Raw genomic sequence first — 24716 nt, 5'->3', positions numbered from 1 at the left:
TTTGTTGAAGTTTTTTTTTTCTTATCTTTAATATTACATGACTAGATAATTGAGTAAATTTAACCTTATTGTTAATTATTTTTAAAATTTTATTTTCATTAGTTGTTAATGAAAACATATAATAGTTTTCCTTAAAGAATTTATTGACTGTGGCAGAAGAAACTCATATTAAAATGTTCAATGTTATCCATGTACATTTAATAATAAGTAGTGAATATTGATAATTGCATGCACGTTATAAGAGAGAATCAATTGACACGATAACACCATTCTGAAGGTTGCTGAAGAACCTAGATGGTTGAGAAGAATGCCACGGTGAGGAGACAAATTCACTCACCATAATTAATTAATTCTTTAAGAAAACTAGTGTTTATGTATTCTTTTTGTTAAATATATTTTTAGTAAATTAAATAAAAATTGAAATTAATTTTTTTCAAAATTTTATATTAATATTTGTTTTTTCAGAATTACATAAATTTAATTTTTTAATTAAATTTAATTATAAGTTTATTTGATGTCTTAAATATATTTTTTAATTAATATTAAAATAAAAAATAAAAATATGTTAAACTGTGTAAACAAAAATATTATGTATAAAAAATATTAAATAAATTTAACAGAATTTAATATAATTAAATTCATTTTTTTAAAACTGAGGAATTAAATTGAACTAAAATTTTGAGATGGAATAATTTCAATTTTTCCTAATATTTATCCTGTATTTCATAAACTATAAAATAAATAAATAAATAATGTAAATTTTACCTTTTAAAAATCTTTTAAACAAATATTTAATAAATACTATAAAAACAGGTATATTGGCATGTCCGCCCTTAACTATTTGAGACGTCTGTTATGAATAAAATTGTGACAAGATTGAAGTCTTAAAGTACATAATGTTTAATGATTTATCTTAATTATATTATCTTAATGTATTTAAAGATGGAACATTAACGTTGTATATGGAATGAAAAAATTATTTTAAAGATGAACCGGTATTCCTTTTAATTATCGATCGAGAATTTATCCTTAGTCAAGTTATTTGAGTTGGGAAGTACACTAATTAAAATTCATATGGTGTTTAATAGTACTACTAAGTGTTAATTAATAGGTTTTAAATGAGCATTTAAAATAGACATTAAATAGGGATAATAAGAAAATATGATGGTATGTAGCATTTGACAGAAATGATTAAATGACCGATTGTAAAGCCATGCATGTAAGGCACGTACCAAACCCTGCTTCCATGGAACATAGTAGTATGTGGAATAATTTTAACTTTTTACTAATTTTCTTATTATTTAAATTAAATTAAATGTATTAATATTTAGAATACTGAGTATTTTTATTTTATCTAATGTCTGTTTTATAAATTATTGTGAAATTTAATAAAATATAATAAGATGAATTTTATCGGCGATGTAATAAGAAGATAGTGTAACTAAGTTTCTTTATAATTAGGAGAAACTGCTTTTTCTTTCAACATAATGGTTATATTTAACAAAATTTGTTAAATTCTTATAATAGTTAATTGAAATAGAAATATTGATTACAAATTAACTCCTTATAAGTGGCAAGTTTTGTAACTTTGGTTTTTAATTTTTTTACATAACTTTAATTCCTTGATTTTTAATATTCCATTTTAAATTTTAGGAATATGTATGTCTACTCTTAACGTTGACTACTACATAAATGTATTTGAATTGATGATTGGAAAACTAAATTAATGAATATTTTAATTCGATAAATATGTAAAAATGAAATGAAATTAATAAAAAAAAATAATATATTGAATCATCGTCAAATTGTATTTGTTGACAAATTTTGTGTCTAAATTAATAAAAAAATCATTTACTCTAATCCTATTACCTACCGTCTAAGATATATATATATATATATATATATATATATATATATCGCATTCGTACATTGTTATGAACAACGTCTCATTAAGGTTTTATTCTATCTTCATTCTCACGATCAATGCTTTGGTGTTGTGACGATTCCATGATTTGAGAAATTTATTCTCACCCAAAAAAATACATATGCATTAGTCCTATATTTTACCTTTTAATTTTAATTTGAATTTCTAAGTTTATAAGATGAACACACTTAATTAGTAAATATTAACCTAAACACACAATGTTTCTAAAATATATAAATGGACTACGTTACCACCATAATAGGGATCATGGGAAGACGTTAAATATATAAGTTATCGCCATAATTTATTTAAGCAACTATAAAACTAAAACTATTTGAAACTAAATTTAGATACATAGGAATTAATTACATGTACAAAAATCTTGAAATCCCATAACATCCTTCCTAACATTACAAGAAATTAATTATGTATGATTAATGTAAATTTCAAAACATGTGTTTAAACCTGTTCAAGCGAAAATAATATTTGTAAAAGTATTTATTTAGGTTTGATAAAATAGTAACCATATTTTTTTACGTATTTTTATTTCCGATAAAAACTAATATTACACGGTTCATGTAATATTACACGGTTTATTTAGGTTTATATTTTGATTTATTTATGTTTTAAAATTTTAATTTTATTTATTTTTGGTGGCATTATATTTTTCATTGATGAAAAGAAGTCTGTTTTTCATTGATCATGTAAGAAATATTTATGTTTTGATTTATTTAAGTTTTAAAATTTTAATTTTATTAATTTTTGGTGGCATTATATTTTTCATTGATGAATAGAACTCTATTTTTCATTGATAAATAAACTTGATCGGGGAGTAAGCGTTATAAATAAAATGGGATGATAATTTAGTAATATATGTAGGCAAATACTATTTGTGTAATCACTAGAGTAAATTACTCTTTAATATCACATAATTTATAACAAACTCAAATAAAAGTGATCAAAAAATACGTAGTATTATTTTTGTAAATAATTATAACTTATTTACACCCAATACAAAAACTTTTGTAATTACTAGTGGATTTTTACCAACAAAAATAAAGTGGTTGATAAACCCAAAATTACTGATGAATTTTAAAATTTAAATTTTTGATAAATATTTTCATTGATAATTAATCTGACAATAAAATTTGTTAGTAGGATCTATCAGTAAATTATAATTTGTATTAGTGCTAAATATTTTTATCGGTAATATATTTAACAATCAATTTTGTCAGTAAATTTCATCAATAATTTGTAATTTGTATTATTGACGAATTTTTTGTCAATAGAATGAGCAATAAATTTCCTATCAAATATGAGATTTTTATATATTAAGGAGAGATGGGTGAGAAAAAAATAGAAGAAAAAATGAAAGGAGAAGAGGAAGAGAAAACAGAAGGAGGAGGAGGTGTGGCAGTGGTGGTCAAAGTTGGAAGATAAGAAGGAAGAAGAAGAGGAAGACAAGGAGGAGGAACTGCAATTGGTGATAGCGGATGCAGCGACGATGACAATGAAAGGGAAGGACTGTAAGGAGAATGGGAGGAGGAGAAAAGGAAGAAAAAAAAAGAGGAGAGAGAAAAAGAAAAGGAAAATAAGTAGAAGAGGAGGAGAAGGAAAAAAGAGACCAAATTATGACATTTACTGACTAATTTTATCGAATGCCATAGTCTATCAGAAATTAGCAACAAATATTTATCGGTGAACTTGTGATCGTTCGTAATTACTGACATTTTTCGTGACCCGTCACTAAATTCTATTGATGAGCATTTCACCAACGTATTTGTGGTTGTCAGTAATCTGTTAGTGATTAATTTATCAACAAATTTTTGCTATTACTAATCGTTATGAGTTTGATGTAAAACTAGACATTTAAATCAAACTATATTTAGTCCAATGTAAATGTTAAGTTTTATGTCAAATTCCCAATAATATAATGTAAAATTGTTTTCACATTTATGTTGGACTAATATACGATCTTATGTAAATATTGAGTTTTATGTCAAAGTCCTAACAATCCAACATAAAATTGTTTAAATTAATGTTCTCGGCTTTTTCTTCCTTGCAATTTATCTCTCTTTCCTTCTCGTTTCTCTCCTCTAGGTGGTAGTGACGACAATGTTGTTATGTAAGTATCTGGGAATGTTTTGAAGACTATTTTTAAGTCTAAATCATTGGTTGTGTATATTGTGGTGATGAGATTTTTTTCCAATATTGCATTAGAGTTTTATGGGTCTAAATGCGTGATTGAGGAGAATGGTTATATCTCTACCATACTGTTGAAGTTGAACTATGTTTGTTTATGGGAATCTTAATAATGGCAATGCATGAAAGCCTCCGTTAATTTTGAGTTTATAATATGTTGTTGTATTCCATTTTATTTTCTATGTCCAAAAATGTTGTTCTACCATTCAAACTATGACTTCATAACAATATTCATTGTAAGTAAACTTGAGATTATTGTTTTTCTGTATTTCAAGTTTTGATTTAAGCCAAAACTGATTAAATTTAAAATAATACAAAAATTTACATCAATCCTCACTAGATTCAACGTAAATTTATGTTCAGTGTTTTATCCAACATAAGTCTACGTCACTCGTATCCACGTCAGAATGTTGAAAACAATCGAAAAAAAATTGTTTTGTGATATTAAATTAACCAATGTAAAGAACCATGTTACATCAGTTCAATGTGTATGAACCTGTGTAATTATATTTTTAATTTAATTGACTTTTTACGTTGTATATGACAGCAAATATAACATCTTTTAAAACATTAAAATATGTGTCTTCCTTTCTGTCATTTTTAAAAGTCCTCATTTTTGTGTTTTCTCTAAGTGCACATATTATTTTTCATCTAGTATGAAGTTTCTCTCTACCAATAAGTCATCACATTCCTTTTCCATCGCTTTATCACGCGAATACAATGAATCACCACAAGTTTAATGTTGGAGCTATAAAGTTAATCTAGTGGTAAAAGTTAGAAAGAATGATGGAAGAGATTGTGGATTATTTTAATTGATTTTTTTATACATTAAATTTATCCAAAGATATTTAGTTTTGCAATGAAACTATTACAGTCAGTTTTATTAGTTTTTTTATAAATTCATTTAATTAAAATTCACATATTAGTGCAGTAGACAATAAAAAAAATTTATATTGGATATAAAATATTATTTTTATAATAGTTGGTATAATTCACGTTGCATAAAATACAAGATGGTAAAAGAGTACACATGATATCCTTAAAAAGAAAGTAAAAGTGTAGAATAATGCTTCCTATATCTTCAAACTTAACCTCCACAAAATTTGTATAGAAGTTACTAGATTCAGATTTATCTCACTTAGACTCGATTATGGTATATAAGAACTGATACTGACATTAGTTTAACCTCTGAAATAAATGTTTAATGTTTTGATAATTATGTCAAGGTAGTAGATTTGTCGATAAGATTTCGGTCTTAATCTTATCCTAAGATCGTATCACCAAAGTTGAAGAGAATAAAATACGACCAAGATATTATAGTAAAATATTTAATCTATTTTTTAAGGAAATGTCTCTTACCAAAAGTAGATGAAAGGAGAGTTCTGTTTTTTCTTTTCTTCTTTAAGTGGTCTCTCTAATAAACTTTTTGTGTGTGTGTGTGGGGTGTCAAATGGAAGAAAACTAAAAGGTACAGTTATTGTGTGTAATATGAGGTTGTTTTTTTTTCACCTCCTTTTTTTTCTTCTTATACCCCTTAGAACCCTTAAACCTTAAATTACTTCTCGTTAATATTATAATAAAAAGTAAAAGTTTATGTATTTTTATTTTTTAGTGCATTTTGTATATACTAAAATATATTTTCAATTCCTAATTATGTCATTTTTTGAATTTAGGTAATTCCTTCCAATTTTTTATCTATTTTTTTTCTTCAAAAGCTTTTACAGATATATTTAAGAAAAAGAGAAATCAAACTACTTTCAAAATAAAATTATCGTCGAACTATATATAATTTTATTGTAAAGGATATTATTACTTTTCTGTTTTTTACTATTCCTTCTCTTTTACTATATTATTAGTACTTTTTAATTATCTAAAAAAATTTCATGTTCACAACTTCTCTCTTTTTTTCTTTATTTAGTTTTTGTTAAATGATAATTATTCTCGTGAACTAATTGGAATTAACTAACTGATAAACAAATACCAGTTTTTAACTTTTTCGACAAAAAGTTCATCTCTTGTCATGGGAGTTCTTGTATTTATAAGAAGATAAAAACTGTTATAACGCGTTATGCTTTCCATATATGAGATAGGCATTTGGATGAGAGAGAGCCTAAAAAATGTCTTTTATAGAATTATTATGGATTTGCTTTCTTTCTTTTTACTCTTTTTAGTTTTTAATTTATTTTTCATATTAGCTTTGTCTTGTTGCAGCTTTCACTTTCTGATTCTCTTTGCAACTAGAGAATTGTTTATCTTTCACTTCAGTCCAAACTTTTGGTTTTTTTATAACCAAGGGTCAGTTTTGATACCGTGTATTTAGAGAAAATTGTATTTTTTTTCCTTTTTTAAATTACCTTAAATTTAAAAATATTTATTCAAAAGACTAAAGCGTCAAATTACAAATAACCCGACGACAATTAAACCAATGCAGGACATTCTCATGCCCATAATGACATCCGACCACTTAGTGTGGTCGACCACTAGACAACCGACTATAATAACATACGACCATGTGGCGTTGTCGTCCAGTTGAGGCTCGACAATCGACACGTCGTCCGCCCAGATCGACACGCATGATGATCGACATACAATATGCGACATCGTGATCTAGCGGTTACAAATAAACAGTTACGCATATTGGCTAACAAGCGCCGTGAATCATGGAAGTACTTGACTCAATATCTAGCAGTTATAACTTATAGATAGCCAACTCCAGTAACCACCCGAGATTTCAGGTAAACGGTTTATTTTACTCCTTTAAATACACACAGCATACCAGAAAAAAGGTACGTTTTTCCCCTAAGAGAAAATTAAGAAAGATTCAGTTGCTCTAACTAAGACCATTATTGACTTGAGCGTCGGAGTGCCTTTGCAGGTACCCAGCCCACCGTATTCAGAGCTTTGGAGAAGAGAGAAAGACGACATAGTGAAAGCAACACAGAGAAGGAAGAAAGTAAGGTTGTTAGGTTCGTATCTTGGTCCCTACATCCCTACTGAAACATTTTGGCGCCCACCGTGGGGCCCGAGATTACTATCCCAACAACGACCACCGGAGCAATGGAAAATTCAAATACGCACGATTTGATCAGGCAATTGCAGGCGCAAATTGAGGCACAAGCACAAACCATGCAGGAGACTCAACGTAAACACGCAGAGGAGATAGCCGCGCTGCGAGCACAGATCCCCGCAACAGAGTTATCTGCCTCCAACAGACAGGAGGATAACGAAGCCAGTCATCATGGGAGAGCCTCTGAACGAGCCGGTGGAGGAAGGAGGGGGCCTACTCCTATGCGCCTCACTAACCTGCTTCCATTCACAGAGGCCATAATGCAAGCAACCATGCCGGACAAGCCCCCTCCAACTCTGGAACGCTACAATGGCTCTGAAGATCCAGATGACCATTTACGTAATTTCATAGATGCCATGGCATTCTATACTGACAGCGATCCGGTGATATGCAGAGCTTTCTCCTTATCCCTTAAAGGGGAAGCTCTAGAATGGTTCCATAAACTCCCCCGTAATTCCATAGATTGCTTTGCAACCGTCGAATCTTTATTCCGAAAACAGTACGCAGCCAATAAAAAACCAGCGATGACTGCTACTGAGCTTGTCCATACCAGGCAAGAGAAAGATGAGACCCTGAAAGCTTTCATGCAGCGGTACATCGAGACGGCCCGGCGCGTGCCAGATATTACTCCCACCTTTATCATCAGCAACCTGTCGTCCTGCCTAAGGCCAGGACAAGTCTCAGAACAATTATATGCTGACCCTCCAGCATCCATGGAGGAACTCCAATCCACGATGGCGAAATTCATCCGCATCGAAGATCACCGTAACTCCAGGAGGAAACACCAGCAAGATGCCCCTAACCGTGAAACAGGAAAACCAACGAAACGACCCCCCAATGACTACAGACCAGATCGACCACCTAGGAAGGAGTCGGGGTGGACGTCTAAATACGATCGCTACACGACTCTCAACGCACCAAGGGCGAGAGTGCTAGAAGAGGCCTTACACGCCGAGCTTCTCACCGTGCGGCGGAGTGCCACCCCAAAGAACGCGGATAACAGCAAAACTTGCCGGTTCCACATGAACCGTGGGCACGACACGGACGAATGTAACGCAGTAAGAGACGAGTTAGAACGACTCATTCGTGCAGGTTATCTCCAGACTTACGTCAAGGAGAGAGTTTCCGCTAGAGCAACAACTCCTCGCCGAAGAGATCCTCCTAGGCGCAGTCCCCAGCGATCTCCCCCTAAAGATGATCGACACCGTAGGCGATCGCGCAGTCCACCTCGACGCACAGAGAGAGAGCGCTCAGTCCGAGGCCGCATCGACACCATATCTGGTGGTTTTGCGGGGGGAGGCGTGTCGGCTTCGGCGAGGAAGCGACATTTGAGACAGTTGAAGTCGGTCCATATGGTCGAGCGACAGGCTCGGTCGATCCCTGACATCACGTTCACTAACGCTGACTTCCATGCCCCCGATCCTGATCATGATGATCCTATGGTCATCACAGCTAATATAGCTCGGTATGATGTCAGCAAGGTCCTCATCGACCAAGGAAGCTCGGTCAACATTTTATATTGGTCCACTTTTCAGAAAATGGACCTATCAGAGGACCTCATCGCCCCGTTTAATGAGCAGATTGTCGGATTCTCAGGAGAACGGGTCGATACCAGAGGATACCTTGACCTGCGGACTCGGCTCGGAACGAGTCGAGAGGCACCAGAACTTCGAGTTCGATTCCTGCTGGTCGAGGCAAATGCATCGTACAACGCCCTGCTAGGACGACCTTGTCTGAACGCGTTTGGGGCAATCGTATCTACTCCTCACCTCGCCATGAAGTTCCCAACAGACCATGGTGGCATCTGTACTGTGAGGGCCGATCAGCGCACAGCTCGACAGTGCTATGTCGCCGGGTTAAAAATCACTCCCTTCGTCCCAACCAGAAGGACAAAAGGACCCGAGGCAGCGGCAGCCGATTTAGACCCCCGCACCAACGTAGACGAGCGTCTACATCCGCAAGGCGAAGTCAAACTCCTGTCCTTAACGACAGACACATCCAAAACCACTAGCATTGGCGGAGACCTCACCTCCAGCGAAGAGCACGATTTGGGACGCATTCTACGGAACAACGCAGACTTGTTCGCATGGACAGCTGCTGATATGCCAGGCATCCATCCCGGGGTCATGGCCCACAAGTTATCCATCTTCCGGGAGGCACGACCTGTCGCCCAGAAGAAGCGACGAGTCGGGGAAGAGAAACGCCAGGCTATCCAAGCTGAGGTTGGGAAACTGCTGAATGCCCAATTCATCAGAGAATTGACGTACACTACGTGGCTGTCAAACGTAGTTATGGTCAAAAAGTCCAACGGCCAATGGAGAATGTGTGTCGATTTCACTGATCTTAACAAGGCATGTCCTAAAGACTCGTACCCCTTACCCAGCATCGATCGTCTGGTAGATGGAGCTTCAGGTCATGCAATACTAAGCTTCCTCGACGCTTACTCAGGCTATAACCAGATTCCGATGTACGAGCCCGATCAAAGCAAGACAGCCTTTATTACCGAACGCGCAAATTACTGTTATGAAGTAATGCCATTCGGGTTGAAGAACGCCGGAGCTACTTATCAACGCCTTATGGATAAAGTTTTCCATCACCAGATTGGGCGATGCATGGATGTATATGTCGATGACATGGTTATCCGCAGCAACTCTGTCGAACAGCACCTGCAAGATTTGAAGGAGGTTTTTGCCCAGCTCCGACGGTACAGCATGCGCCTCAATCCTGCCAAGTGTACCTTCGGCGTCCCCGCAGGAAAATTCTTAGGTTTCATGCTCACACGTCGAGGTATTGAAGCCAACCCCGACAAGTGCAAAGCCGTGCTCGACATGCCAGCTCCAACGACCCTACGAGAAGTACAACGTCTTGTAGGTCGCCTTACCGCCCTGTCCAGATTTATTCCAAGGCTGGCTGAATACATTAAACCCATCCTGAAGAATTTGAAAAAGGGCTCCACCCAACACTGGGACAATGATTGCGAGGCTGCATTCAGCACTGTCAAGCACATCTTGACCAGTCCTCCAATTATGGCCCGACCGGACGAGGGATCCGACTTACAGCTGTATCTTGCAGCCTCCCCGTATGCGGTTAGCGCCGCCTTGATACAAGAGACACCCTCCCTTAGATTGATCTACTTCATCAGTCGTTCTTTGCAAGGGGCCGAGGAACGCTATTCCCGCATTGAGAAGTTTGCCTTGGCGTTGCTCACAGCTTCCCGCCGGCTTCGACCATATTTCCAGAGCCATCAAGTGATAGTCCGCACAGATCAGCCCATCGCCAAGATCCTCCGCAAGCCAGACTTAGCAGGACGCATGGTTGCTTGGTCAGTGGAACTGTCAGAATTCGGCCTTCGCTACGAGCCCCGCGGATCTGTCAAGGGTCAACATTTGGCAGATTTCGCAGCCGAATTAACACCTGCACCAGAGAACTGCACGACAAAATGGCTCCTCAGCGTGGATGGTTCCTCTGACAAAAAGGGGGGAGGAGCCGGTGTCGTCTTAGAGGGGCCAGATGATGTGGTCCTAGAGCAAGCCATCATATTCCAGTTTCCAACTAGCAACAACCAAGCCGAGTACGAAGCCTTAATCGCCGGCCTATCCCTGGCTAGAGAGTTGTCGGTCGAGCGTTTAGAGTGTCGGATGGACTCGAAATTGGTCGTCAACCATGTCAATGGAATCTATCAAGTCAAGGACAATCAGCTATTGCGTTACTACCACAAGGTTCAGACTTTACTCCGCAATTTTGTCGAAGTTAATGTCATCCATGTACCCAGGGAGCAAAACGTAAGAGCGGACCTTTTGTCCAAATTAACTCATTCTAAGGAGCGAGCGCAGTTATCCTCAATCATTAGAATGACACTCGACCGCCCTGTGGTGGAAGCTTTTGTCACTAATGTGTCGACACCTATAACAGACTGGCGGCAGAAAGTGAAAGACCTCATGGAGCGACAGGACAAAGGCGTGTTAGCATTACCGCGGCTGATTCCAAACACATTGCACGCTTTGTGTGTATAGGCGACGACCTATATCGTCGCGGCCATAGCACTCCTCTGCTGAAATGCCTCTCGGAAGAAGAGGCCGACTATGTGTTGCGCGAACTGCACACAGGGATGTGTGGATTTCACTCTGGTAAACGGACATTAAGAGGACGTGTTCTTCGCGCCGGATATTACTGGCCTACTCTCGACCGCGACTGCGAGACATTCGTCAAGAAATGCCTTTCCTGCCAAGCACATGGTCACGACCTCCGTGCACCTCCTGAAGACTTACACAATATTGTCTCTCCCTGGCCGTTCGCCCAGTGGGGTCTCGACATACTTGGACCACTGCCGATCGCCAAAGCGCAAAACAAGTTCCTCCTCGTGGCAGTTGACTACTTCACAAAATGGATAGAAGCGGAGCCACTGTCCGTCATCAGCGCCCAGCGAGTGCAGAGGTTCATTTGGCGTCTCATCTGTCGGTTCGGTCTCCCTCAGAAGATCATCACCGACAACGGTCGCCAATTCATCGAACGCAAATTAGAGGATTACCTCACCAGTTTGGGCATTAAGCATGTCACGTCATCTGTCGAGCACCCTCAAACCAACGGTCAAGCCGAGGCCGCAAATAAAGCCATTTTGACAGAGTTAAAAAAGCGACTCGGTGAAGCCAAGAGTTTATGGGTGGAGGAGCTACCCGAGGTCCTGTGGGCATACAGATGTACTCCCCATGGATCTACGGGGGACACGCCATTCAACTTAACCTATGGCACTGACGCCATGCTTCCAGTCGAGGTGGGCGAGCCTTCATTGAGGCGCCAAATCACTGATATGTCCCTTAATGAAGAGCAATTACGGACAAATCTCGACGTCCTTCCTGAACGACGTGAGGTTGCCACCATTCGCGCAGAGGCCCAAAAGCGCATGCTATCTCGACGATACAATACCAAGGTCAAACCCAGAACCTTCAAAAGCGGCGATTTGGTGTGGCGGAAGCGGGGAGAAGCTCGGAAGAATCGAGCCCATGGCAAACTCGCAGCTAACTGGGAGGGACCCTTTCGGGTTGTGGAGGACATGTCGAACGGCGCATATCGTCTCCAACTTCTAGATGGCCACCCAGTTCCCAACACTTGGAACGCCACTCACCTTAAATATTACTTTAGTTAACATCCATTTCTTGTTTATGCTTATTACAACACTATCAACTTCAATTATCAAATAAAGATTATATTTCTTCATGATTATTGCTTAGATTCATTTATCACTACTCTAGTGTCGAGTCCCAGGGTTGTCGTACCAGACACTTCCATACACAAAGGGGATGCAAGCAATCTCACTGGCCGATGTTCACTCTTGAACACCCAGTCTGTTCGGGACACGCTCCCACTGGCCGATGTTCACCCTTGAACACCCAGTCTATTCGGGATACACTCCCACTCACTGGCCGATGTTCACCCTCGAACACCCAGTCTATTCGGGATACACTCCCACTCACTGGCCGATGTTCACCCTTGAACACCCAATATTTTCCTCACTCGACTGTCGTTCTCCACTGTCACACAAGGCGCTCTCAATACACTCGACATTCACACTTAGCGATCACTACAGCAAATCAATCGCCAAAACAGCTAAGTTAAACGAACAGCGCACTTTATTTCAATGATTAAGCATTCGTGAATAATCCAAGTTTAAACATTCATAGTCGTCAATCAAATACTCAAGTATGTATACGCAGATCATTGCTACTTCCTACTCTATTACAATTGGGGGTGCGTCGCCTTCAACAGCTTCAGCAGTCTCTTTGGCAGGCTCGTCAGCTTCCTTTGCTCCCTCAGGCTCATTGTCGGCGACCTCCTCTTCATTCTCTTCCCCCTCCAGGACAGCGTCATCCGGAATTTCCTTCAAGGGCTTCAGATGACCTTCATGCACATCCTTCCGGACGTCAAATTCAGCTCCTTTGGTTGATACCTGAAGCAAGTGCTCGACTTGTCTCAAGGCCTTCCTGAAACCTCTCTTATGTTCGTCCATGATTGCATCCTTCAACTCCTCGATCAACTCATTTTTGTCAAAGATCTCTACCTTTAGTGCGTTTCTCTCTCGGGCCACTAACAACATTGAGTTCTTTGCTTGATCCAAATCCCTGCCCATCTGATCACGTTCTTGTTGAAGGGCCACGCCAGCTTCTCGAGCCTTATTCAACAATATCTCGCCCTCCTTCAGCAGTTGTTCAGTATGCTTCTGCTTGGCCTCACAGCCTGCATGGATCTCGGCGAGCTCTTTCAGCTGGGCGCGCACCTTCTCTAACTCGGACCGCATCTGACCCCTATCCGAGGCATACGCTAGATGCCAAGCCAACGCTTGTGCTCGTGTGTTCATCTCTAGTAAGCCTTCAGCAATCTGTTGTTCGCTCATGTTTTCGATCACCTTCTTCTCTGAAACATCCAAGTTGAGGTCTACCCTATGACCAGGCATGAAGGCACGATCCCATATACCCTGCGGCAGGGGGCGTTCAGTTTCTTCAACCACCTCCTTACTTTTCTTTGCTGCCTCGCGGTTGATGTCGTCTGTCTTGGATTTCCTTTTGCGCACGAGAGGCACCTCAGCTATTGTCGTCTCCGCAGCCGCTGCCACCACGACGGGAGGTGGACCAGATGGTGGCACCGGAGGGCATTGTTGCCCAGCGGATGACCCTGGACGATTACCTTCATCCCTCTCATCGTCGATGGTCTGAAACCAACTGCGACCACTTCCTTTCCTCCCCATTATCTCTGCAAAACACCAAAACCCATCCAGCATGGTCAGCAACAACATAACAAGTTACAAAAATGATAAGCAAGGACACATACCAAACACCCTCGCCCCTGCGTCGTCGAACTCGAGGCAATTAATAAGCTGACGAGAAGAAAGGGGGCGTGGCAACGCAGTCAACACACTCAACGCCTCTAATTCTTCAACCGTCATCTTATCCTCCGACCAAGAGGTGAACCTCAGCGGGTCCTGCGTCCAGTACAGGGGAAATCTAGGGTTCCCCTCATCATCGAAAAAATATTGTCGACCGACAGCGGTAATCGACACCTTAAAAAATTTTTCTTTGAAATTCCTATATGATTGCAAATATAGCTCTAACAGCGCGTTACCCGGCTCCGAAATCAATGACACCCATCCCTTTGTGGCTACTGGTCGACATCTAAAGAAATGCAGAAACAAACCTACAGTGGGCCTAATAGCTAGTGCCCGACACACTATGGCGAAAGCCTGCACATACGCCCAACTATTGGGGTGCAACTGACTCGGTGCAACGTTTAGGGTACGCAGAACATCCATTTGGAAGCTGGTAAAAGGCAGCCTCACATACAAGTCGTAGAATAACACAGAATAAAAATAAAAGAATTCCTCAGAAGCATTCTCCCTCCCATGGCACACTCTCTCATCATCCCGGCAAGCTATCAATTTTATACAAGTTTGATACCCTAGGGTTCGCAACACGCAGCTATTTTCAATCCAGTCTGCTAACACAACCCTACTCCTAAACTGGCTTCTAAGTTCTTTCACCTCACGCGCCGCCCAGGCGTACTCATCTCCACTAATCGGAGATATTATACGCCCCCCCGGTCCTTCACCACACACATTTCCATATGTAAAAGCCTCCTCCCCAAAAGGCAATGTGGTAATTTCGCGACATTCCGCCGTAGATGACGGCCCCGGCGTCTCGCCCCCAATGTTCTGCCCCTTTCCTTCCATAGTCAACACTAAACAAACTAAGATGAAGGAGATTTTAGGGTTACCTGGTAACGTCTCGTAACAGGGTAAGCAGTGAGGATAGAAGAGAAACAATCTCGCTCAGGATGCACACTGTCAAACTCTGTTCCTCCGCAAAAGTGAATAACCTCCTTCTGAATCGTGCTGAAGAAGCCAAACCGTTTAATCGTCAGGCGCCGTCCGATCCTTTCTAATCTAACGGCTATTACGATGCGTCCCCTCACTTCCCTACAGGAGCGGGAAAACCCAAAATTCGTAACGCCCCGTACAGCTGTCATACACTTCACACATTACTTAAAAGTCCTTCATAACTCTGTCATCACCCATTTACTCGGACTTGGGGGGCTTGTACTATAGGATACCTAATCCTCCAACTGTCGACCAATAACCCGACGACAATTAAACCAATGCAGGACATTCTCATGCCCATAATGACATCCGACCACTTAGTGTGGTCGACCACTAGACAACCGACTATAATAACATACGACCATGTGGCGTTGTCGTCCAGTTGAGGCTCGACAATCGACACGTCGTCCGCCCAGATCGACACGCATGATGATCGACATACAATATGTGACATCGTGATCTAGCGGTTACAAATAAACAGTTACGCATATTGGCTAACAAGCGCCGTGAATCATGGAAGTACTTGACTCAATATCTAGCAGTTATAACTTATAGATAGCCAACTCCAGTAACCACCCGAGATTTCAGGTAAACGGTTTATTTTACTCCTTTAAATACACACAGCATACCAGAAAAAAGGTACGTTTTTCCCCTAAGAGAAAATTAAGAAAGATTCAGTTGCTCTAACTAAGACCATTATTGACTTGAGCGTCGGAGTGCCTTTGCAGGTACCCAGCCCACCGTATTCAGAGCTTTGGAGAAGAGAGAAAGACGACATAGTGAAAGCAACACAGAGAAGGAAGAAAGTAAGGTTGTTAGGTTCGTATCTTGGTCCCTACATCCCTACTGAAACACCTTAAATTTAAAAATATTTATTCAAAAGACTAAAGCGTCAAATTACAAATACCCAAAAGCCATCCAAAATATTTTATTAATATAATAATAAATAATAATATAATAGAATTGCATTCTCATAGCATTATGAATATCATTAGATAATCACCTTTGATTAATAGCAGTGTGCAACCACATCCACACTCTTCATCTTCTAATCTAACGATGACAACATTTGAAGTTGTTTTCATCGCTACGCCAGCCCTCGGTAACCTCGTTCCACTTGTCGAATTCGCTAACCTTCTAACCAAACACGACCCTCGATTCTCTGCAACCGTTCTCACCATTTTCATGCCACAACGACCCCTCGTCAACACCTACGTCCAATCACGCGCCTCCTCCCCCGCTAATCTCCGAATCCTCCACCTCCCTACCGTCGACCCGCCCCCACCCGATCAGTACCAATCCTCCATCGCCTTCCTCTCCCTCCACATACAAAACCATAAACACCACGTCAAGAATGCACTCCTTAGCCTTCTTCCCTCCGACTCCAACTCGCCCGTTCGACTCGCCGCCGTCTTCGTCGACATGTTCTGTGGCTCTCTCATCGACGTCGCCGCCGAGCTCTCCGTCCCGTGCTACCTCTTCTTCGCGTCGCCCGCGAGCTTCCTCGGCTTCACGCTCCACCTCCCCCGGCCCGACTCGCTCGACTCGGAGTCCGAGTTTTCCATTCCGAGTTTCAAAAACCCCGTGCCTAAATCCGTTTTGCCCAGCTTCGTGTTGGATGCGAACGACGCCTCCTCCTGGTTTTCTTACCACGCGCGAAGGTACAGGGAGACGAAGGGTATCGTGGTGAACACGCTTGGAGAGCTTGAGCCCCACGCGCTTCAGTCACTTCACGACGATTCCCTTTTACCACGTGTTTACCCGATTGGGCCTGTTGTTGACCTTGCTGGATCGGCCGGATGGGATCCCAACCCGGTCCAGTATAAGCGAATCATGGAGTGGCTCGACCGCCAGCCTGCTGCTTCCGTGGTTTTACTCTGCTTCGGCAGCATGGGAAGCATGAAAGCAGACCAGGTTGAGCAGATCGCGATTGGGCTGGAACGGGCCGGTGTTAGATTCATATGGGCCTTGCGGGAGCCTCCGAAGGCCCAGTTAGAAGACCCGAGAGATTACTTAAACGAAGTGGATGTTTTACCAGATGGATTTTTAAAACGGACGGCTGGGATAGGCTTGGTGTGTGGATGGGTCCCACAAGCTAAGGTGCTGGGTCACGAGGCTGTTGGTGGCTTCGTGTCGCATTGTGGTTGGAATTCGATTCTGGAGAGTTTGTGGCACGGTGTGGTGGTTGCCACGTGGCCGGTGTATGCGGAGCAGCATCTGAACGCGTTTCAGATGATTAGGGAGCTGGGATTAGCGGTGGAGATTAGCGTGGACTATAGGGTGGGTGGTGATCTTGTGCGGGCGGAAGCTGTTGAGAAAGGTGTGAGGTCGCTGATAGAGGGTAGCGATGAGCTGAGGAGAAAGGTGAAAGAGATGAGTGAGAAATGTAAAAGCGCGCTTGTGGAGAAAGGATCATCTTACAATAACCTAGTGTCCCTGATTCAGGAGTTGACAAGTTGATCAATGCAAGGTAATCAAATTTCTGTTTTATGTCATATTAATTTTTATTATATTGAACCACTTAACACTTCATATTTCGATTATAATAAATAAAATTCAGCTTTGGTTTTATATAGACAAGGTATATTTAACACTTAAGTTTTAAGTAATAATTAGTACGAGTACGAAACACGAATTGTTTAAGCATGCAAAATATATAAAATATGTTAAATTAAAAAAAAAAGTGTTTAGCTATTAATTTATATATGTAAAGAAAAAAAAAAGAACCAAGGTCTCCATCACTCAATACCAAGGTCCACCGCTACATATAAATAAGCACTTTCATCTTATGAAAGTGAAGATTTTCTGATATAATTCACTTTCTATAATGTCTTAATAAAAAAAAATTCTATGATCTAACATTTAATGACTTGAATTAGGAGAACATAAAATACATGTTCTACAAAAGATTATTGGTGCATTATGTTATGTGTCACAAAATTTCTATTTATAGACATCTTAATTACTTACAAATGTCTTTAAAAAAATTCAAAATAAAAGCTTTATTCAATTATTTTTTTCATTTAGAATTAATATATTATTTTTACTCCGGCGTGAGCCACCACCAAAAGGATAATATTAATGGAACCCTCTTACAAATATTTATGAGAAAGAAAAGGACAAAATAGTTTTTTTTTTTAATTTTGTTGATGCATAAAAAAATTATGGGATGCAAAGTGATGTCTTACTGATTTAAAATTCACAATGTTGACCTTATAAATACTTCCATAAGTTTATAAGACTACTCTTAACTAATTCACATTTTTTTAAGAAAATTAGTTAAATCTAATGGGCACGTATATTTTTATTCTAAAGTTATTCTTATTATTTTTAAAAGTAAAGTAATTGAGTGAGACTTTAATATATGCAAAGACTTGTATTTTTATTAGTATTTTAATAAAATGAGGTCTATTAATCAAATATATTTTATTAGGAAAAATAATATTTTCTGAAAAGCATCCAATAATTGTATTGAGGAAACTTTATGTAGAGTTAGTGGTATAATTTTACCATGCTTGAAGTGTTCTGGTAAGTTTATTTATGATAGTCTTAACACAAGTTGTTCATCAGGCTCAACATCATAATCACATCCTGAAAAACATTATGGTATTAGAAATGCACATTTCATTGATACTGTAATGGACTGCCACAACGTAATCCTGGTATTTTTGACAGTATCAGGTAGTCCTAAAACATTCGTAGATGAATTGCTGCTGTTATCTGTCAATGTTTTAGGGCATCCTTTTATTTCTGATAATAGAGTTATGAACTTTTCATTGCTCCTAAAATACTCATGTTCTTTTTCTTTATAATTCCTTTGCTTATAATACTGGTTTCTTTTTTTTTTTCTGTTTTGATTAAGGTGAGGGTTTTAAATTTAATAAAATTTATAAAATTAGTTTATAAGATGAGATTTATATTTATTTATATATTGTAATTTATTTTATTTTAATTATTAAAAAATTTCTAACATAAATTTTATATTGAGATATATTTATTTTGTTTGAAATTCGACAAATCTCATAAGTACACAATTAAAATAGAAATGGGAAGAGAAATTTTTTGAAGTACTGAAACAAAGAAACGCCGAGTTTCTTTTATAACTATCAAACCATGTTCATAAAGATGTTCCCACTTATGTGAGATTTCTTTCTTCATACATGTAGAATATAAAACTAAATACTTGTAAATAATTCGATACTAAATTATTCAATAAAACTAATAAACAACCAGACTTATTATTATGAGCTCTAAAAAATTCTAATATTATCTTAAATTGAATATTTTAAATCTAATTTAATTTTATAAAATAAATTTATAAAGTAAAAAATTCACACATATATTGCAAATTAGCTTCTAATAGACGTAGCATCTCCGACAATTTTAATTTTTAAAATTGTTTACATACATTTTGTTCATGAAAGTGTAAAAGTGAAAAAAGAAATTACTTAAGATAAATCAAATTAAATAATTAATATTCAATAATTTTATTTTATGGGGTTAGAAATGTATTTAATTTGTAGAGACCAAGTTGGCAGTAAATAGAGTGGTCCATGATACTTTTCAATGACACCAATTGATATCACAGTGTCATCTCTTCTCTTGAATGGTTTGTGATGGGTCAATATCCAAATCATATTGAAATAACTTTAGTGGTATGGGATAAGAACATGCTTTTCTCGTTCAATGTATATATAATGTTACACTTGGATTATGCAAATCAAAAGTCAGAACTGAAAAAAGATAAAAGAAACAATACAATTATAATGGGATGATAAATTTGTTTACACATTGAATATATTTTTTCGATTTTTTTCTTACTCGAATAGAAAGCCGAGAGGATCTCTCTGTAAAACATATATATAATTTATTTATTTAACATAAATAAAAATAATGTGATACTTGCATTACATTTTTTTAACTTTAATTTCGTTTTATTTTTAACGTAAAAATTAAGTATGATAACCGATTGAACATAGACGAATTTTATTATTTCATACTCATTTTAAAAAAAAAAATCTTCATTTTTATACCTATACTCGATTCAAGATTTTTATCTTATCTTCGTTTTATAGTATATTAAAAAAAGCATAATATTATCAAATATTTAATTATTTTTTATTTTTCAATATTAAATATTTATGAAGAACCTATAATTGAATAAAATTTTATAATAACAAAAATATTTATAAATTTTAAAAATATTAATAAAACAAAGATAAGTGAGTTAGGTTTAAAATCCACCTTCTAATAACCTATCTGAATAAAATTAAAAAAAATGTTTAAAAATAAAAAAAAAAACAAATATTTAAATTAAAAATGGTTTAAATGTCTTTGTTTCTCTTTCTCTAAATTCTAAAAACGGTTAATACTTAAAAAAAATCTGAAGGAAATATTATTTATTATCTTGAAATGAAGGTTAGTTCTAAAAATAATAATTTTAAAAAATCTACACGAATTATAATAAAAAGACTTACTTAGAAACTTAATATAAACATATTGGTCTAGTCTAGCAATTTGAAAATATAAATCTTTTACTTTCTTACAATTATTCCTTTTATTTCTTTCAAATAAACATCAATTAAAGTCGTACTAATTTTAATAAACGAATATAATACTTGTAAAACATTTTTTTGGACATCCATGATTTTTGTATCTTTAATCTAAATATAAAAATTATAAAAGTTATCAAAGTATCAATACAAATTATTTCTACGTAACAATTTTCATATCATGAGAATGACATAATTATGACTGAAATAAAAAAGATGTTGTTGGGGCTTTCTAATGTATTTTGGTGATGCTCGACCATGGTCATTGACTTTTTTGAAGTTTATAATGGGAGTTGCTGAAAATGATGATGATGAATTAATAGGAAAGGAAAAAGTGATGGAAATGATTATGGAATTGGGTTCTTTAGGACACCAAGACCATACCAAGGAACCCTTTAACGACTATGTCTTATGATATGTCCCCTACCACATCATGCTGCCTCTACACCATGTCCTACCACTTTCACAAAGTCTTACGTTATTCAGCATCTTCACTTTTTAATGTCATTTCAATTATATATTTAATAATTATAGCAAAAAATCATCTATCAATTCTATATCGTAAAATATTTAGAAGAATAAATAACATTTTTGGTTTCTTTTAACTTCGTAGGAATGATAAAATTACTTTTATTTGTGATATTAGTAGATAAAACTTATCACGCATAATTAGTATTTGTAAATATTTATTACACATTGATAAATGAGTATTTTAATATTAATTTATAAATAGAATATCATATTATGAAGTGGATATCTATTATTTATAAAAAGAAAATAAAATTTAATTTATATTTTATTAAATTAAATTAAATTAAAATTAAAATTAATTTATATTTTATTAAATGTAATTTAATTTATATTTTTTTATAATTTTATTTAAGTTTATTTTTAAAATTTATAAAATACTTTTTTTCTAAATATCTACATGCATTTTACAAGTATTTTTTAAACAAATATATAATAAATAAACTGAATAGATAAGAGATAATTTTTTTTATTACAAATCAAATAACAGATAAACAATGACATGATTTTTTCTCATCCCTATTGATATTCATGAGTTAGTAATGAGAAGTGGTTTGACATAGTAAAAGAAGGACATAATTATAAGTAATATACAAAGAAAAAGATTCGAACATGCTATTTAAAAATGGCATGATGAGTTGAGTTCAGTGGTAACGCACTATGGCATGTGCACAAAGACACCACCACTCATCAACCAAAGAAAAAAAGGTAAAAGGACGAGATTCTTAAATCAAATCTAATAATTCATAAAGTGCCTAAATATTTCCAAACTTAATTTATTCAATTCTTCTAACATTTTGGGTTTGCAAGATTAATTATGCTACCAAAAAATATTTTGTAACCATTTTAAAACAATGATAAAGTTAAACAAAGTTTTAATATTATAAATGTAACTATTATATAAACAATTCATATATCAAGAGGTAGTCAATCTTTTCACTATTTCACTATTTCACTATTTACTAGTAGAAGAAATTATAAGGTTTAGTTTTTAATATATAATCAATATTTACTTTAAACACCTAATAATTGTTTTTCAAATTGGCACTTGACAAATTCCTGATGTTACATATGTCAATTTCATTATTGATGTGTCATTTTAGGCGAAACGTGTATTATATAGCTGAAATTGTTGAGTAATTATAACATTAAAAAAATAAACATATTTTTTAAAAATGTATAATTTATTAAATGGTCAAAATAAAAATTAGAAATGGTGTGGTTGGTGAAGAACACTAAGCAGAAGATAAGGGAGAAAGGCAGGAGAAGAGGAAAAGGTTGTTTGATGAAGGCTTCCATCATATTTTTTTTCTTTCCCAAAAAGACAAAAAAGATTCTAATTTTGTTTCATCGTTTGGATGTTGAAAGAACAAACAAAACATTTTACATCTAACTTTCTTCCAAAGGTTAATGTAACCAAGTAACACATGACCTTTGTCATGGACCACCATTTATGTTCACTGTTACATTTCTTATCAGAATACTGAAGGTTGAGATTTAGTGATTCTAATATCGGATTATAAGGTTAACTTAATGGTAAAAATTAAAAAGATAGTAAAAGAGATTGTGGATTTATTTTTTTTATTAATATTTAAATATTATAAGTTTTTTACTGGTAAAATATTGACAACTAATATTTATTGATAAAATATATTTTAGACTTACACTTTTTACTTTTTATGAATTTTACATTTCACTGTTTACTTTGAAAAATACTATCAAGTTTCTTTCAAATATAGCTATGTTAAATTCTCATGCACCTTCACCATTAACTTCTTTCACTCTTTCCACCACAAACCTTCAAATTTGCATTCAATCTTATACTGTGAAATTCTATAGTGGAGTTAAGAAACTTACTCGATGTATAGTTTACTTTAGAAATTTTCAATTGTATTTTTAAATTATTTTCCTTTCTTACTTTTTTTTTTTTAAATATGTATGATAGTATGAAAACCCTTATCAAGGTTTTGGGCATTTATGTGTTTTTATAATGTGAATTTGAGTCACAAAAAATAAATTATTATAAAAACACTTTTTTTTAAACTTGTTTTCATTTAACGACAAAATCATCTTTACTTAGAAAAATGTATATTTTAATAACTTACTTATTACTATTAATATTATAATATAATTGTAAGTTTAACTATGATTTCAGGTGATTGAGATTATAAGTTTTTCAAGATTCATATCTTCAATTATTTCTCTTAGTTATGATTCGTCATTTACTTTCTTTGGTCGTATTGGTTATTTACGATCCTCTAATGTTAAAATTAGCAAAAATTGACAATCTTAGTAATAAATATTTATTAAATGTAACAAACTTACTTTTATAAATTTCAGAATCCTTCGTATTAACATTAACCTAATTACAACTCAATTAGTTGTGCTTTAACTTAAGCTAATCATCAACAATCCTAATTGTTTTTTAAAGTTGATCGTTCGGTTCACATTATTCAACTGACCGGTCTATGAGATATTATTCACTAATTGGGTCATACGGTTCTAGACTGACTGAACGGTCATACAGTATAACGCATTAGACTACTTTTTTATTACAATCATTTTTAATCTCACCTTTAATAATGATTTCGGTTCAATGATTCAGAATCATAATAAAATGATTTATCTAAAGGTTGAATTGGTTATTAAAATAGTCCAAAATAATTTTTATAAAGGAAGAAAGATTGAGGCAATAAAACGAATGTTTAGGTAATTGTAAAACTTAATAAGATTGTGTCTTCAAATAAATATCACACGCATATGACAATCACTTATTTGATGAATGATCATTCTCAATGTTTCATCTTACTTTTATAGTAAGTTTGAATAAGTAAGTTTAATATAATAAGTTATTTTTATCAAAAATAAATAAATTATTTAAGTTAACATATTTTTTCAGGATAAAAAATAAAAGAAATTCAAGAAATTAATAAGAGTAATTAGATTATTTAAAATTATAAAATTTTAAGTTTTACCTAAAATATAAAATTTTAAAATTCGTCATATTCTTAAAGTCATGCTCTTTTTTGCATATTTTTTCAGTTTAATTTGGTCGAAATGCCATCAATTTGATTATGATTGAAATTCTATTAGTTTGACAAAGGTTTTGGTATCAATATCTCAATTTTACTTTTTTTTTTTTTTTGTAAACGATAATAAAGGTTCCTTTCAAAAAATAAAGTCAATATAGTGCTTATTTATAGGTTGACATCTTTGAATTTATTTTATTATTGATGTAGAGCTAAAATTATTTTCCTACTAATATTAGTTAAATTTTTATTGATTAATATTATTGTTTTCTTTGATTGATGTTAAACACATGTTTTTCGGTCTATGTCAACTAAGATTATTTTTAATTTGATGTCAATAAGTTTTTCTAGACAATATCAATTAGAGGTTTTTTCTTATCAACATAGTTCAGAGTCATTTTTTGAGACATTATTTCATATTTTTTGTCAACATGTTGATAAATTTTAGGAAAAAAATAATCATAATATTTGTAATTAGAAAGGTTGTATTAGAATAAAAAAAATAAAATATCACATTAAATATAAAAACTCTATTTGTTTTATTAATAAT

At 35.4% G+C, this 24716-nt stretch overlaps 2 protein-coding genes across 2 annotated transcripts; both read left to right on the top strand.

The window, feature by feature from the left end:
- Positions 1 to 7183: 7183 nt before the first annotated feature.
- LOC148203286 (uncharacterized) lies at positions 7184 to 11206 on the top strand. The gene has a single exon (XM_088107577.1). It carries the CDS (start codon positions 7184 to 7186, stop codon positions 11204 to 11206), a length of 4023 nt encoding a protein of 1340 aa, XP_087963703.1.
- A 4739-nt stretch (positions 11207 to 15945) lies between these two features.
- Positions 15946 to 17628, top strand: LOC124844185 (UDP-glycosyltransferase 43-like). The gene has a single exon (XM_047321069.2). The coding sequence runs from the start codon at positions 16117 to 16119 to the stop codon at positions 17515 to 17517; it is 1401 nt and encodes a 466-aa protein (XP_047177025.1). The 5' UTR covers positions 15946 to 16116; the 3' UTR covers positions 17518 to 17628.
- Positions 17629 to 24716: the final 7088 nt, after the last annotated feature.

Source organism: Vigna umbellata, chromosome 2 (genome assembly GCF_029865625.1).
Source record: "Vigna umbellata cultivar VRB3 chromosome 2, Vumbellata_1.0, whole genome shotgun sequence".
NCBI lineage: Eukaryota > Viridiplantae > Streptophyta > Magnoliopsida > Fabales > Fabaceae > Vigna > Vigna umbellata.
Note: the sequence above shows the minus strand (reverse complement) of the source record. Positions and strands in the feature narration are given on the sequence as shown.

Coding starts and splice junctions, on each gene's coding strand:
- LOC148203286 (XM_088107577.1), top strand. CDS start 7,184: ATGGAAAATTCAAATACGCACGATTTGATCAGGCAATTGCAGGCGCAA.
- LOC124844185 (XM_047321069.2), top strand. CDS start 16,117: ATGACAACATTTGAAGTTGTTTTCATCGCTACGCCAGCCCTCGGTAAC.